The 16061-nt window shown below is 28.5% G+C and overlaps 1 protein-coding gene across 2 annotated transcripts; it reads left to right on the top strand.

The window, feature by feature from the left end:
• Positions 1-1700: 1700 nt before the first annotated feature.
• Positions 1701-8657, top strand: LOC132952114 (uncharacterized). 2 transcript variants are annotated; one of them, XM_061024274.1, is made up of 12 exons: positions 1701-1905; positions 1983-2144; positions 2220-2381; positions 2457-2663; positions 2742-5505; positions 5575-5712; positions 5782-5868; positions 6083-6163; positions 6256-6408; positions 8173-8277; positions 8337-8478; positions 8552-8657. In XM_061024274.1, the coding sequence occupies exon 5, from the start codon at positions 2986-2988 to the stop codon at positions 4288-4290; it is 1305 nt and encodes a 434-aa protein (XP_060880257.1). In that variant the 5' UTR covers positions 1701-1905; positions 1983-2144; positions 2220-2381; positions 2457-2663; positions 2742-2985; the 3' UTR covers positions 4291-5505; positions 5575-5712; positions 5782-5868; positions 6083-6163; positions 6256-6408; positions 8173-8277; positions 8337-8478; positions 8552-8657. The 2 variants fall into 2 exon arrangements, with proteins under 2 accessions (XP_060880257.1, XP_060880258.1); XM_061024275.1 differs by having other exon boundaries at positions 8337-8448; positions 8552-8574.
• Positions 8658-16061: the final 7404 nt, after the last annotated feature.

Below are 16061 nucleotides of genomic sequence, written 5' to 3'. Positions count from 1 at the left end.
TTAACAAGAATTAATTATCATTTGAGAACAAATTTAAAATTGTAAAAATCTTAATATTTAACATTTATGTAACTTACTTGGATTAATAATTATCATAGATTGAATATCAAGCATTCACTCAATAATTTATATTGAACGCTAATTCAAATTTTATGTTGTTTGAAAATCAAATATTTGATAACATTTATTTATTATATTGAAAATAATATAATATATATAATTCAGGCACGGATATCCTGAAGAACAATATAGTTACTGGCGGGGAGGATTTAATTTTTTTTAAGAAGGCGACACAAAATAATATATAATATTATGTATCCCCAGCACTCTTGAAGGAATTACGTCAAAAACTATAAAGTCACATGGATTTCTAACTATTTTTTTTTATGAGAATGTTTGGGGAGAGATGACGTGGGAGATTGATCACTTATAAATAAATAATATATATATTTTGCAGGACAAACTACATGAATTAGTTTTATTAACGCGAGTCGCGAAGTATAGGTAATATAAAACTAATAATGCAGACATATTAGGCTGCAGCATAATATTTTATATTGCAGCGTGTAGTCACATTATAATTGGCAGATAGGCCATATATTTGGCCCACCACACATACCGGTTAATATATATATATATATATGAACAAAATTAGCCTATTAAAAAAAGAGCCTTATCGAGCAAATAGCGGAGGGGGGGGCACCAGAAAATACGCCGTCTTCTTGTATCAGCCCATTATATGCGAGTGCATATTTTAAGGAATTTCACTAGGCGACAAAAAAATATTTTCTCAAAATGAATAATCATAATTTAGTAGTATATGCTAGAAGTATTATTATATATTTACATACTCGTTCCTATAATAATTAATTTAAAAAAAAATAAATCTCAATAGTGCTAGCATTAAATTTAAAAAAATAATAAATAAAAACTTATTATAATATTAAGTAAGGCGTCCTAATTGTTGTAGCCGCTATATTATAGGTATAGGTATAATATAATAATAATTATTATTTTACAATTATAAATATATGTGCTGCCTGACACGAGAAAAAAAATAGGTAAGGAATTTCAAGATGATTATGATGATACCTAGCTATTTATATATAATGTACAATGTACATGTCAATTAAATGTTATTAATTTTTGAGGTGGTATTATAGGCAGCGTACATTCATGAATATTTTAACATAATATAATATAATATTTTAACATAATATATTAACATTATTCACGTTAACGCGCTTCGTTGCGTAACCGCACTATAATCATAGAAAAATATTGAAAACTATTGAAACGAATTTCGATCAGCTGATAGGGTTTTACGTTTACCCATGATCTGAAGTCTGGACCTAGGAAACGAGTCCGTAAACCAACATGATGTATTCGAAAAACGTTTTCTCTTTCGTTTGCGTGGTATGACGGGTATATAAGACGTGGTATGTTACGCGGGGTCGGCTCGTTTACCATTCGGTATTATAAATATTATTATGGCACTATAATAGCAGTACCTATATTATTATCACAGATTATATTTCATATAATCTGTGTTATTATCAGTGATTAGTATAATATATAAGGTCTATGGGGGAAATACAGTTGTTAACATTTAAAACTATGTTATTTTTGGACGAGCATTGTCGACTGTTTCAATACAGCCGATTGCGGCATTGCGCCATTGCGGTGTGTAGTGTGGGGATGATACGTAACGGCGACCGTGAATTGTGTTTATCGTTTTGTTCCTGCCTCTTGGACTACTCTTGGTTACCATTTTTTGACTTGGTCTTCGCATGTTATAATTTATACGTATATAATATTGTTCTGTACTTGTGTTTTGTCCGTACGCGTTATTTGCACGGAGCACAACTCAATTTAAAACGGTGTTGGTCGTTGGTGTACTTCGAAGTAAGTATAATTTTTTTATACTAATTTTGTGGGATTGAGTACCACGCTACAATAATACCTGCTGGTTGATATTTCAGATTTCTCCATCTATCCGTACTTTTTCGCATCGTATATTGGTTTTGTTCATCGACTATTGTATATTACATACGTATATATATTGTTCTGCACTTGATTTTTGTCTGTACGCGTCATATACACAAAGCACAACTCAATTTAAATCGGTGTTGGTGTACTTCCAAGTAAGTATAATTTTTTTATAATAATTTTGTGGGATTGAGTACCACGCTACAATAACCTATTGGTTGATATTTCAGATTTCTCCATCTATCCGTACTTTTTCGCATCGTATATTGGTTTTGTTCATCAACTATTGTATATTACATACGTATATATATTGTTCTGCACTTGATTTTTGTCTGTACGCGCCATATACACAAAGCACAACTCAATTTAAAACGGTGTTGGTGTACTTCGAAGTAAGTATTATTTTTTTATAATAATTTTGTGGGATTGAGTACCACGCTACAATAACCTATTGGTTGATATTTCAGTTGTTTCCATCTTACACATAAGCATATGGTATATGTGCATATATTTATATATTATATTCTCATCTATATGGATAGTAAAAATGGTCTTCATTGTTCAACTCCAGCCTGCAGCTAACTATTTAAACAATTGCATACAAGTTAGGTATAGGTACACAAATATTTAAAATATATTCGTTAGAACTTTGCCCCACCACACCTCGCATAAAGGTATGAGTACTTTGAACATTATATATACATTTCTGTTGCATAGATCCGAATTACAAAATATATAATTATATTCTGCAGGTGTAAATGAACATGGATATTCAATAAGTTATAAAATCATACTCAATACCAATATTATATTATATTTTATTATCCCTTCAGTATTGTCATTTTAACAATCAATTTTATTATGTATAATTTATTAAAATTCTCATTGTATTTAATAGGTATAATATACTATTAATAAGTTATAATATTATTATAACTTATTAATAGTTGGTAAAGCTTAGCTCATTATAGTTCTTATTTTTATATTATATTCAATATGTCTTATTCTAATGTAAGCAAATCTACCAAACGCAGAAGGTTTTTAGAGGATGTCGAAACCATTAATTTTATAGTAGAAAATCAACAATCTCAAGTTTCACCACAACCATCGAGTATAACATCCCGACATACTGAATCTAATTTAACTATAGATGTTCAAAATAATGTATCATCAATTAATATTGATAGTAATTTTTCCATGTGTGATACAACTTTTATTGAACCTAAATATCCACTTCCAAGTAATGACTTTTTAAATAATAACCACAATATATTTATTAATGTGACAAGTTCTGATTCTGAAGATCATCAAAGATCAACTAATAATTTAAATAAAATTGCAGATGATAGTAATGGTTCCATTTTACCATTATCATCTAAATGGGCTGTAGATCACAATATAACATTGACAGCTCTCTCTTCATTATTAAAGGTTTTGAGGGTTCATGACTGTTTCAAGTATTTTCCGGTAGATGCTAGGACTGTTTTAAAAACAAATAATAATTCTCAACGTAATACTCACACAATTGTGCCAGTTCAGCCTGGATTTTATTATCACTTTGGAATTGCTAATGGGTTGAAATTTGACTATAATTTGATGGGTATTTTAAGCGAAAAAATAAAACTAGTAATTGGTATAGATGGCTTGCCACTTACAAAAAGTTCATTTAGTATGTTCTGGCCTATACTTGGATATGCTCGGTATTCTAGCAAACCTCGTGTATTTTTAATTGGTTTATATTGGGGAAGAGAAAAACCGCATAGTAGCAAATTGTATTTGAAAAACTTGGTTGATGAATTAAAAGATTTATCTGAAAATGGAATGGTGTCTGATTTTGGGAAAAAATTTGTTACTGTGGATACATTTTGCTGTGATGTCCCAGCTAAAAGTTTTATATTGTATACAAAAGCTCATAATGGATACTATTCATGTTTAAGATGTACTGTAGAAGGTGAACGTGTCAACAATACCATGAGTTTTTTAGGTTCAAATTTTCCAAAAAGAACACATATGGACTTTTTAAACCGAATAGATGATGAACATCATATTGGTGAAACAGTTTCCATTTTAACTGAAATTCCTCAAATAAACATGATCGATAACTTTAGTATGGATTACATGCATTTAGTTTGCTTAGGTATAGTTAAAAAATTAATTTCATTATGGCTAGGTATATTTAAAAAAGCTCCTGTACAAGTTCGTTTACAATCCCGAGATGTAAATATAATTTCTAATCGTTTGTTGTATGTTAAATCAAGTATTCCTTGTGATTTCTCCAGAAAACCGAGACGGTTAAACTAAGTGGCCCGTTGGAAGGCCACTGAATTTAGATTATTTTTGTTGTACACGGTTCCAGTGGTATTGAAAGGTGTTGTGTCAAATGATTGCTTTTTACATTTTGTATGTTTACATGTAGCTTTTAGAATTATTTAGTCTTCAAACAGTTCTAAAAAACTTGTAGATTTCAGTGAAAAAATACTATTACATTTTGTTGAGAAATTTGAAGAATTATATGGTGCCCAGTTTGTATCACACAATGTCCATGGATTAATACATATAGTGGATGATTACAGAAAATTTGGTTCTTTAGATAAATGTTCATGCTTTCCGTTTGAGGATTATATGAAGTTTTTAAAAAAAATGATTAGTAAACACGAAAAACCCCTAGAACAGGTTATTAATCGTTATCAGGAGTTTATGACATTTAGTGAATCTAAGTTAAGTTCTAATTTAAGTAATGAAGTTATCTATAAAAAATTACATAACAATGGATCTCTTCTTGAACATTTAACTGCCCCTCAATATCAAATTATCATAAAACATAATGTTAAAATCAACACTAAATCTATCAGTGATAATTACATAGGATTTGAAGAGGATAAAAAATTATTAATTTTTAAAGTTTATAATATATGTCACAATTAGTTAATGGTAGATATGTATTCTTAGTAAGACAGTTTAAGCATGTTCAATATTATTTTCTGAAACCTATCAACAGCTTAAAATTGGGTATAGCTTATGTCAATGACTTATCTGAAGAATTCACCACTGTAGATATAGATCTCACAAACTTTTTTAAATATGTTATTTTATGTGATAGTAATAATAAAAATATTGCATTTCCTATTCTTCACTCTAATGATACTTAAAATGTTACATTTATTATTTTTAGTTTAATAGTACTTAATTATAACTTATATTATTAATATGTAATTACTAATGTAACTATTTATATATTATGTATTATTTAATTATTTCAAACACCTTTGTAATATGAAATTATATTTTTGTTTATTGATAGAGAAATAAATATTAATTAATATGACAAGTTATTCAGTAGTACATTTCTTTGAAGATAATTCTGTTGAGGCAGTACCAAGCTTTTGGGTAAAAAAAATGGTACATGTGCATGGCCTCAAAACCAATTGTCTGCAGCAAAATTAATCGAACGAAAAACTATGCCAAATGAAATTGATTTTAATTATTTTAAAGCAAGGATTTAAAAAAACAATATTGGTAAACTTAAATACTTAACATTGAAAATTTTGATCAAATAGTTCTCTTTCAATTTGAAGTGTATTTTAGAATCTCTGATATCGGCAAAAGCGTATGCAGACAAGACGGCTATCTTTAGTGATTTATCTGGTGAAGATGATAAATCAAAAAGAAAACTACTTGCAAAGAAAAAGACTCAGTCCTATTCTGATTGTCCTGAATATCCAGGTAAATATAATACTTTTTAATTTTATAAGTATATACTATATTACTTTAATAAAATAATTAAAAATATAGAATCTGAATCTGAAGCTTTTAATGAAACCTTATATTTGAAAAGATCAGCAGCAGCAAGTTTGTCACCGTCGCCAAAAAAAAAAAAGGGTATAATTTATTTAAATTGTATATAGTTTATAATAATAAGTTATTACCATAATTGATAATAGTAATGGTCTTATTTTTATGATCATGAATATCTATATTATAATATAACCTACATATTAATACGTTTTATTTTCTTACAAATACAAATTTTATTGATCTTATCTATTAAATTATTAATTTATGTCAAATTCAATAAAATTAATTACAAATTTAGATTCTGAAGATGAAGTTTATAATAAAACCTTATTATCTTTGAAAAGACCAGCTGGCTGGTCACCATCTCCAAATAAAAAGGGTAATTTAATTATTTATTTAAATTGTGTATAATTTGAAATAACAAATTTGTATTATAACTATAATAGTTTGATTTTTCTTATTGATTTGTAGTAGACAAAGTTCAGCTTAATTCGTCCATTTCCATCAGTTCAATTAAACGACCAACAACTAATATTGGTGCCTCTACTCAAAGGTCAACAATAGTAAAAAAAAAATTGTCTTATAATGAATCTTCTGTTGAAAGTGATGGCAAAGGAATAATGAGTAAGTGATAAAACATTGTCAAATTTTGTATTTATTTACACGAAAGTTTAGGTCAAAAAAGTTATCATTTTAAATACTTAATTTCAAAAGATAACTTTTAGATTCTGAGCGAAGCGATGAATGTATTGATTTTACAATTATGTGTGTTTTTTTTTTATTTTTTTTTTATTTTTGTGTCTGTCATCACCTTTTAGGACAGTAAAAGGGCTTGGATTTTCTTCAATAGTAACTTTTCTGATAGGAAAGTGAATCTAGTTGGTACTTTGGGGGTCAAAAGTAAAAATTTCTCAGTAGTTTTCAAACGCGACGTGAAAAACAAAAGAAAAATTAAGGAAAAACGGGAATTTTTACGCAAAATCTGTTTACGAGAAAATCGATTTTGGTTTTTGGTGTAACTCTAAAACAAATGACCGTAGGGACATGAAATTTTGACTGAATGTTTATATTAGCATTTTCTATACACCATAAAATTTACAAAATTACAAAAAGACTCTTTTTGAGCTGTTTACGGACATTGTCAGTTTTCAATTTTTTTAGTTTTTTTTTTCTATAAATATCAATAAAATTTTATCTGTTGAGTAAAAAAGCTTGAAAATTTAATAGAAGGCTCCTAGGTTATTGTTTCAAAACGCAGATGAAAAAAATTAAAAATCTTTAGTCACAGTTTTTATTTATAAGCATTTAAAGTTCAAATTTTGACAAAATACAGAAAAATCACGAAAATTAGTAAACTATTTTGGTTTAAGAATTCATAAAAATTTTTCTTTTTGAATCTAAGATTTGAAAATTTAATATAAGATTACTCATAAGTTTGTCTACCTTTATCAAATAAAAAATGTCTAGAAGAAACTTAAATTAAATTTTTATGAGCGTCTGAAATTTATATTTTTACAACATTTGATATTTACTCGATTTCTCATGTAACAATTTTCTTATTTTATTGTAATTAAAAAACGAATGACTGTAGATACTTGAAAATTTCACTGAATGTTTATATTAGCATTTTCTATACACCATAAAATGTTGAAAATATTTTGACTCTTTTTGAGCTGTTTACGGACATTGTCAGTTTTCAATTTTTTTAGTTTTTTTTTCTATAAATATCAATAAATTTTTATTTGTTGGGTATAAAAGCGTGAAAATGTAATATAAGGCTCCTGATATATCGTTCTAATAGCAGTTGAAAAATATTAAAAATACATAGGCACAGTTTTTTTTTATAAGGATTTAAAGTTTGAATTGTATTTATATTTTATATCAAATTTAAAATTTAATAATTATTTTGTAGTAAGGATTGAAAATTTAAAACAAGGCTCCACGAAAATAGGTTGGTTATGTATAAATTACTTTATTCACAATAATATCATCAAATATACTTTGTAAAATCATAGGCTGACTGACCGTTTTTGCTCAGAATCTTTTTTCTTATACAATGATATTATATCATTGAATTCAAATTTAACACCATCCATTACAGTGACCCACTTGTAACCTACTGTACAGCAGAGCGACATCCACTTATCCACCTTTTTTTTATTTGATGCATATATCTATCATATTATAACTTAAAAGTATTGATTAAAATATTTTATGCATAGAATTTTATCATATTTTTGTTTTAATGATCTCTTAAGCTCAGCATTTTATCTGTGTATTCTAAGCAAATATTGACAATTTATAGATTCAATTTTCCTAATTTGTTCCTTCAGCTATAAAATCAAAAGTGTGTACGTGATAAAAATCTTATTTTAATTTTTTTAATAGGTTATAAAATCAGTGGGGATGGAGATAATAATGAAAATAACTATACTACTGGTGGTAACAATAACGACAATCCTAATTCACTAAGATTGGCTGAAATCAAACATAGTAAATATAATTTTACTATCAAAATTAAAACTTGTTTACACACAATACATTGTTTTTAGGAAATAACAAAAGTCCACAAATAATAATTGCAACACCTCCAGCATCTAGATCATCAGTAACTTCAGAAGGTCTCATTACACCAACTGCAGAACTTGGCTAGTTTACTTTTATGTGATTATGCTGTTAATATTCGCCTAATTTGTACTTTCATTTAACTCGTTATTTATATCTTTTTCATTAATAATTACATATTTTTCATATTTATTATGAATAGGTAAAGATTTTCAAAAAGAAGTCCTTCATGCTCTGTCTTTTGTAAGACATGAATTAAGATGAATAGTAAACAACCAAAGAAATTTTACCCAAAGATTTGATGTAATGGAATGTATTTTGGAAAAAATGCAATCATCATCTGACTTTTCTGGCACCATGAATAAGTCATCTACACCAATACTAGACGTGACAGGTGGTTATTCATTACCAATTGATAACTTACAAGACCTTGAAATATTTGAAGAACAAAAAGATGGTACATTCCGCATTAATTTAGTAAGGAATTGTATTTATAATATTCTATCCAAAATAGAAATAAATTAAGAATTATTCAATTGTTATGCTTTTCTATTACATAGGTAAGTCAATTATCCTATTTAGGCAGTAAACATGTCAAGTCAGTGGTTAAAAGGCTCATGGGTAAATTATTTAAAGACAAATTACTTAAAGAGTTTTTATACACTGGAAAAAAAGGAAAAAAGAAATTTTCAACCTTGACAACTTGTTCAGTTATATTTGGTAATATTTTTATACATTTAAAATATTATCATTTTATAATTATAATGATAACCTAACCTATATGTTATCAGAGAGAAAAAATTAATCTAACACTACTTTAACTACAACTATAGGGCATAGGCTCTAAAACGACTACAATTTTATTTTATTCAAGTTTTTAATTTAATTTTGCATAACATATATTTATAGTAGATATAACTATATACTGGGGCCCAGTAATACTGGCGATTAATTTGAAGTCATAATTCATAGTTACAAAGCATAATTAACTCTCCAAATTGCTAGCGATCAAACTATTTTTATTTCAAACCCTTCTATGAGAAAATAATATCTTCATACTTTATAAAGTTATGCTGTGCAGTTATTTATACCAAGGCTCATCCTCTTGACCACTTATCATATGAATTATATGTATTAAATCGATTAACTTTGAAAAGTGTTTTTGTATTTATGTTTTCAATAAATAAATATGCTATAATCATAATACATTTTTAAAAGCTAATATTCAGTATTATGGTTGTTCAGATGCTGTCAAAACTCAATCCAAATTTAAACAAGTATCTCAAAGTGAAATGGAAGAAATTATAAAATATATTCTTGCTCAAGCACCATTCAACCTCAAGAGGGAAAGTGAAAAAAAAAGCTTACATTAGTTTAAAAAAGATTGTTATAATAAATTTAAAAAAAAAACCTTTTCATAAATTGTTTTTAAACATCAAAGTAGATGTAGAAGATTTTATACTTCTGATTTTTTTAAATAAAAAACTAATAAAAACAACTGCAATATTGTATATTAATATTAATATCTACAGTATACAAAACAAATCATTCAGTAATTAAAATTAAAAAATACTCACAATATTTGTATAGTCTTAATTGTGGTCAATTGTATACGTTTATATTATATTCAGTGGTAAAAATCCCTTTTTTATGGGGGGGGGGGGGGGACTAAGAAATTTATCAGTCTGCATCCACTAATTTTTTTGAATTATTCATACAATATTATAATATCAATGCAAGGATCCAACAGACACAACACATATACATAATACTTTACTAAGTTTATTATTTTATTGTTTTTTATGGTATGTGGGCAAGTGCCTCCCCTGCTCAAAGAAATTTGTGCAACTGAGTTATATTATTTAATGTTGAATCCCTATCTCCAATGTTCATAATATGAAAATAATATTATTTCCTATTATAATAATAATATGTATTAGACATATAATATATGTATATAAAGTTATGTATCAGTGGTGTATACAAGGGGCGACATGGGGTCAGATCCCCCTTTCAGAAATCATTTCTACGCCACTGGTATGTATATATTGAAAATAATACAGTATTAAATAAAAATTGTATTAATTAAATACATATAAAAAATTAAAAAATTACCATTAAATGTTAATTTTAAATGTTTAATGATTTGTTAACAACCAAAGTTAAATATTTATTAATAATTGATATTTATTTTCAAATATTTTTTTAATTTTAAATAAATATATTTATGCTGTGTGGGATTGTATAATATCTAATTATGTTCGTGTACATAAATTTGTATATCGAAAGGGCTCAGCCCGTTTAGTCAAAATAAATTAATAAATTAATAATTATTTGTTACAATCTTGAAATATCCATAACTTACTTTTAAAAAATACAAATAAATGCTTGCAATGTTTTAGTATGTATATTGAAGATGTTGCCCATCAGCTGTTATAATATTAATTATTAAATTTAATTAAATATTTAAATTATAGGTTTACTCCGTCGTCAAACCCGTTGCCATTCATGGAATTTACTTCTCAACAAGGAAAGACAAACTTCTTTGAAAGAAGACTAAGTGAACACCAATTACCTTCAGTTGTACTCTGAATCATGTTTGTGAATAAAATTATTGGTCAAAGACTTATTCATAATATTCTTAGAAAACTTTATTTTTAAATTTTTATAATTGAAGTGAAAAGTATTAAAAATCTTAATTAATTATACTATCATAGTTTTCATATTTGTCGTATTTATAGTTAGATTGTAATATAAAATTTATAAGTATATGACTAATGTGTTATAATTTATTGTTATAACTGCTTGCAGCAGTTATTTGTTCATGCTAAATAAGAAACTCTTATTAAGTAAGAAGAAATAAATTATAGTATAATATAAGATGTAGGCATATAAAACAATTAAAAAATGTTGTTTTTTATGTCTATGGATTAACGAAATTAATAATAATATCATAAATGACCAAAATAAATATATTAAGAGACGCGTGGTACTACCGTTCTTTCATCACTGTACACTATATACTAAAGTTTGACAGACGACGGTTTACCGGGCGTGCCTGGGAAGTTATATTTCTTTGGTAATTAAATTACAATATGAATTTTAAGTTGGGTACCTATTATGTAGGTAGGTAGATACTTATCCAAAACTCGTTTATCAGGATTTAAATAAAAAGGGAGGTCAATTGAAAAAAAAAAAAATTGGAAGTCACTCAGCTGAACAGTAGGTTACAAGGTGGGTGACTGTTATGGATAGTGTTAAATTTGAATTCAATGATATAATATCATTGTATACAAAAAACGATTCTAAGTGGAGACAATTTGTCAACCTAGGATATTTTATTTTTTTTATTTATTAAGAGCCCTCGGCAACATAGGCCATTGGGCTTAGGTACATAAGATTAAATAACATGTTTAATGTTAAATATGAGTATACTATAGAGGGACTTAATTTTAAATTTTTGGTTGAAGGTTTGCTGCTGTGACGAATTGGATGATGTCAGCTATGGCTTTGGGATGATTGTGCCATTAAAAAACTGTGAGAGATTTGCGAGTGGCCAATTCTTAGTCTCGTTATGATGACTTTAAATTTTCTAGGTGTTTCGAAGGGAAATGTCCAGTTGTCTGTGTTGTGTTTGATTTGATTTAGCTTGGTGGAGAAGGATAACCATTTCTGATGCCATCGTAGATGACATTTATTAGTTATCAGTGCTTGTATGTCCCTGTATGATATGATGTTTGAGGGGGACGATAGTGAAGAGGTGATTGCAGTTTTGGCAGCTAGGTCAGCGCGCTCGTTTTCAATGATGTTGGAGTGTCCGGGGATCCAGAAAAGTTTGATTTTGAAATTATTAATTTTTTGCAGCGTGTATATTTTGTTTTGAATATAAAGGCCAATGTCTGATGGGTTATTAGTATTTTTGATGTTATTGATGGCGCTGAGGGAGTCAGTAAAGATGATGGTGTCTTGGAGCTGATGATCAGTTATTAACTCGAGGGCTTTGATTATTGCGAATGATTCGGCAGTGAAGACTGAGCAGGAGTTAGGGAGTTTGTACATAAATTCAATGTTATTCCAGACAACTGCAGCTCTGACCCCGATTTGGTTTTTGGATGCATCCGTGTACATTTTTTCGCATTTTATGTTTTGTATCAAGTGGAAATATTCTTGTTTATATATTGAAGATGAAGTGTCTTTTTTTTTTAATATGGAGAGTTCGGTGTTAGTTTCATTGAGATATATCCATTGGGGAGCTAGGGGAGGTGAAATAGTTAATAAATCGGAGATGACTAGATTGTTCTCCTGAAGTAGTATGACGCGGCTACGACGGTGGTGGTGGATGGTCCGCGGAGAGCCGGTCGTTGGTGCGGTAGGTCGGGTGACACACTCGAGCGTTAAATTAACAACACAAATTTCGGTTGAAGTCTGAAGATGATTAATGTTTATTTCCCCGTAACGGGTACACGTATAGAGATATAAATATATATGTATACAACAAAAAAAAAGAATATCAAAAAGAAACGAACAACTGACGGCGGCTATATGAGACTATAATATATGTGTCGTTTAGGTCGTGGTGCGTGTGTAGTTGACAGTTGTCGAACGGGTGTCTCTTTACTAGTGACTACTGACTAGTCTACCGTCTACGACGGCCGGTACTCGTTCTACGCGACTCGCCTTCCCGTCCCACCTTGTGCCTTTGTGGCGTGGTGGGGGAGTTGGCGTTGTCGCGCTGTGGCTGTAGCCCGTAGTGGCGGTTGACGAAAAATGTAGACTGGTCGCTGCGGTACCTGTATTTTGTACTGGTGGCCGCTGCGTACCGTGTCAAGTATTGATAAAGTTTTGAATTTTGGATTGAAGTCGAGTGAAGGAAGAGTGCTTAGTAATTTTAATTCGTGATTTAATGTTATTTTCAGTCTTCTTATGTCTAGTGGAGGTGTACATGCTAAGTTGTAGATACTGGTTATTGGGCTTGAGCGATAAGCACCGATTGACATACGAAGTCCGGCGTTGTGAATGGTATCTATATATGGTATATAATGGTAATAGTTTTTTTGTAATTGATTTACTAGCTGTTGTCCAAATAAATGATCCGTAGTCGAGTTTAGATAGTATGAGAGACTTGTAAATTGTCAACAGTACACGAGATTTGGAACCCCATGAGGTATGGGATAACATTTTTATAATATTGAGGCGTGGAGAGGTCGATGTTTTCAAAAAGTCGATGTGGTGTGTCCATGAGCATCTTTTGTCGAAAGTGATACCGAGTATCTTGATTGTATTGCAATTTATTAATAGATGATCGCCCAATTTTATCTTAATTGGATTTTGAAAGCGTTTACGTGAACCTAAATACGATGCATTTTGATTTTTCAGGGCCTAGGATATAGTATACTATACTTATATTGATATTATTAAAATAAATATTATTAATACCGTAGCCGGTTAAGTTGTATTATTATTATTATTTGTTTATTATCATATTTGTATATAATAATATATTTTAGACGTTTCAATTACCCACGAATAATATTTTTAAAATAGTTATATATATTAAAAGTTACAACAAATTAAGAACGATATTGCAAAAGTTAATTGCCGGAAATAATTAGTTTTTAACAGAAAACGACAGGGAAGTCTGAATTTGGCGGCCAGTCTTATTTTTAAGTTATATTATAGCTAATTGAAATTGTTGATATTTTATATATACCCGGTGTAGTCACTCGCACACTGCCCTTGCTCGAACAATTGAAATCAAAAACATCCCTCGACTTGTTATGTAAAACCACCATGGGTAGGTGTCAGAATTATTTTTCCATCATCAATTTAATAAAACGTTGATTTACCTAGATTAAAAATAAAAATTAATTTGTTATACTTACGCTCGGTAAACTTTAAGCGTTGTACGGGTGCGTACCATAAAAACCAATGATTTCCCGGTAGTCGAGTTTTGGACAAGTACCTACTTAAATTTGGCATGTGAACTATAATTGAAATAGAAAACCAGAATAGGTTCATTGCAGATGACAAAGATTTCTGTAAAAGAAGAAAGGATTTACCAATATACTGTATAGATACTGAGTATAATACTATAATATATAAGTTCTATGGATATCATAGTAAATAATATATATTATAATATCTATGGCAATCGTCAATTGTCGAAATTCGTCGGCGACGGTTAACAATCCTAATAATTTCAGCAATTACTATTGTATTATAAATATAATATATTGTATATTTTGATTTCAGTGAAAAAAAAAATAATAAGCCACCAATATAAACAGAAAGTTCGTTAAACCGTATATATTATAATGTGAGTTTTTACACAAACTAGCCAATTTCGTTATGATCAGGTTATTTTCATAAAATATTTCGATACTTCCAAGTTTCAGCTCATCGGGATGAGATGATTAAATTAAGATGGATGAACATGGCTGTTTCTTCGGCGATGGCGGCACTCTAGCTACGTTTCACCGGAAGAGTAGATGTTTACGAGTAAGTTTGTTTTCATATTATTACCTACTATTTTAGATTTACTTTTTAGACTTAAATTAAATATTTATTGCAACGGATAATCTGTTAACTAGGTGACGTAGAAGCATTTATAAGTTTAATCCTAAAATCCCAATTTATAAAATACGCGAGACCGTCTTCGTTTCACCACGCCAAGTTTAATACGCACCTTTTTGCATGTTATACTATACGCCGGGTATCACCTTAGGTTTGCGCGAAGTAATTTAAAGCAATATAATGTTACTAATCTTTATATTTTATATTTTTATATTTTTATATACATAAATACATTATACACCTCATATAGTCATATATTTTATTAGCATACTTACACCTTTTTTAGTGTAATTTATACCCTAGATGGCTATATATACATATATAGGTATTAAATGTCATGCAATTATATATTTAACTATAATTATTATAATATAATATAACAATACACTTTAAATTAAATTAGTTGTTATCAAGACAGACAGTCTTAAAACAAACTCTTTTCGAGTTTTAGAAATCTAGTTGGTATTAAAGTATTTGATGAATTTACTAATATATACTCATAAATTGATCTTACAGAATGCCTTAAAACACCAAAAATACATTTGTACATCATTTACAAAATTTCAGTTCCCTATTATGGTGTAGGTACTAATACGAACAATAAATTGCTATTCGAAAACACAATTTTATATACCTACCTATTATTATTTACTAAATACCTATAATTAAACTAAACTAAAAATAAACATATGATTACATATACTGAGTGACTATAATATAATATTATATATGAAAATTGAATCTTTATTACGAATACTTATCGTTTACACAGACCACAGAAAAAAATATTAAAAAAATAAAGAACACATCATTGTAAAATTAATACAGTCATCGATCCGCTCAGAATCTAAAATTATAGACTTGGAGTTTTCAGAAATCTAGTTGGTATTATAGTATTTGATAGATTTACTGTATACGTTTATGGCTTTGTGATGTTAACTCTAAAATCCGGTAATCACATTTTTATTTAATGATTGATAAAATGCAATATGCTCTTATAAAAATATTCTTGTGCTTCTGAAGATATCTATTCACCACCTTAATCAATAATTAAATTGATAAACGAAAATAGTTAGGTTAAACTATTTTGGTTTATTGTCATATCAAATTTAAGTGAACAAATTGTTCCTTAACACGGA

The sequence above is a fragment of the Metopolophium dirhodum genome, chromosome 9 (assembly GCF_019925205.1).
Source record: "Metopolophium dirhodum isolate CAU chromosome 9, ASM1992520v1, whole genome shotgun sequence".
Classification (NCBI taxonomy): domain Eukaryota; kingdom Metazoa; phylum Arthropoda; class Insecta; order Hemiptera; family Aphididae; genus Metopolophium; species Metopolophium dirhodum.
Note: the sequence above shows the minus strand (reverse complement) of the source record. Positions and strands in the feature narration are given on the sequence as shown.

Coding starts and splice junctions, on each gene's coding strand:
- LOC132952114 (XM_061024274.1), top strand. CDS start 2,986: ATGTCTTATTCTAATGTAAGCAAATCTACCAAACGCAGAAGGTTTTTA.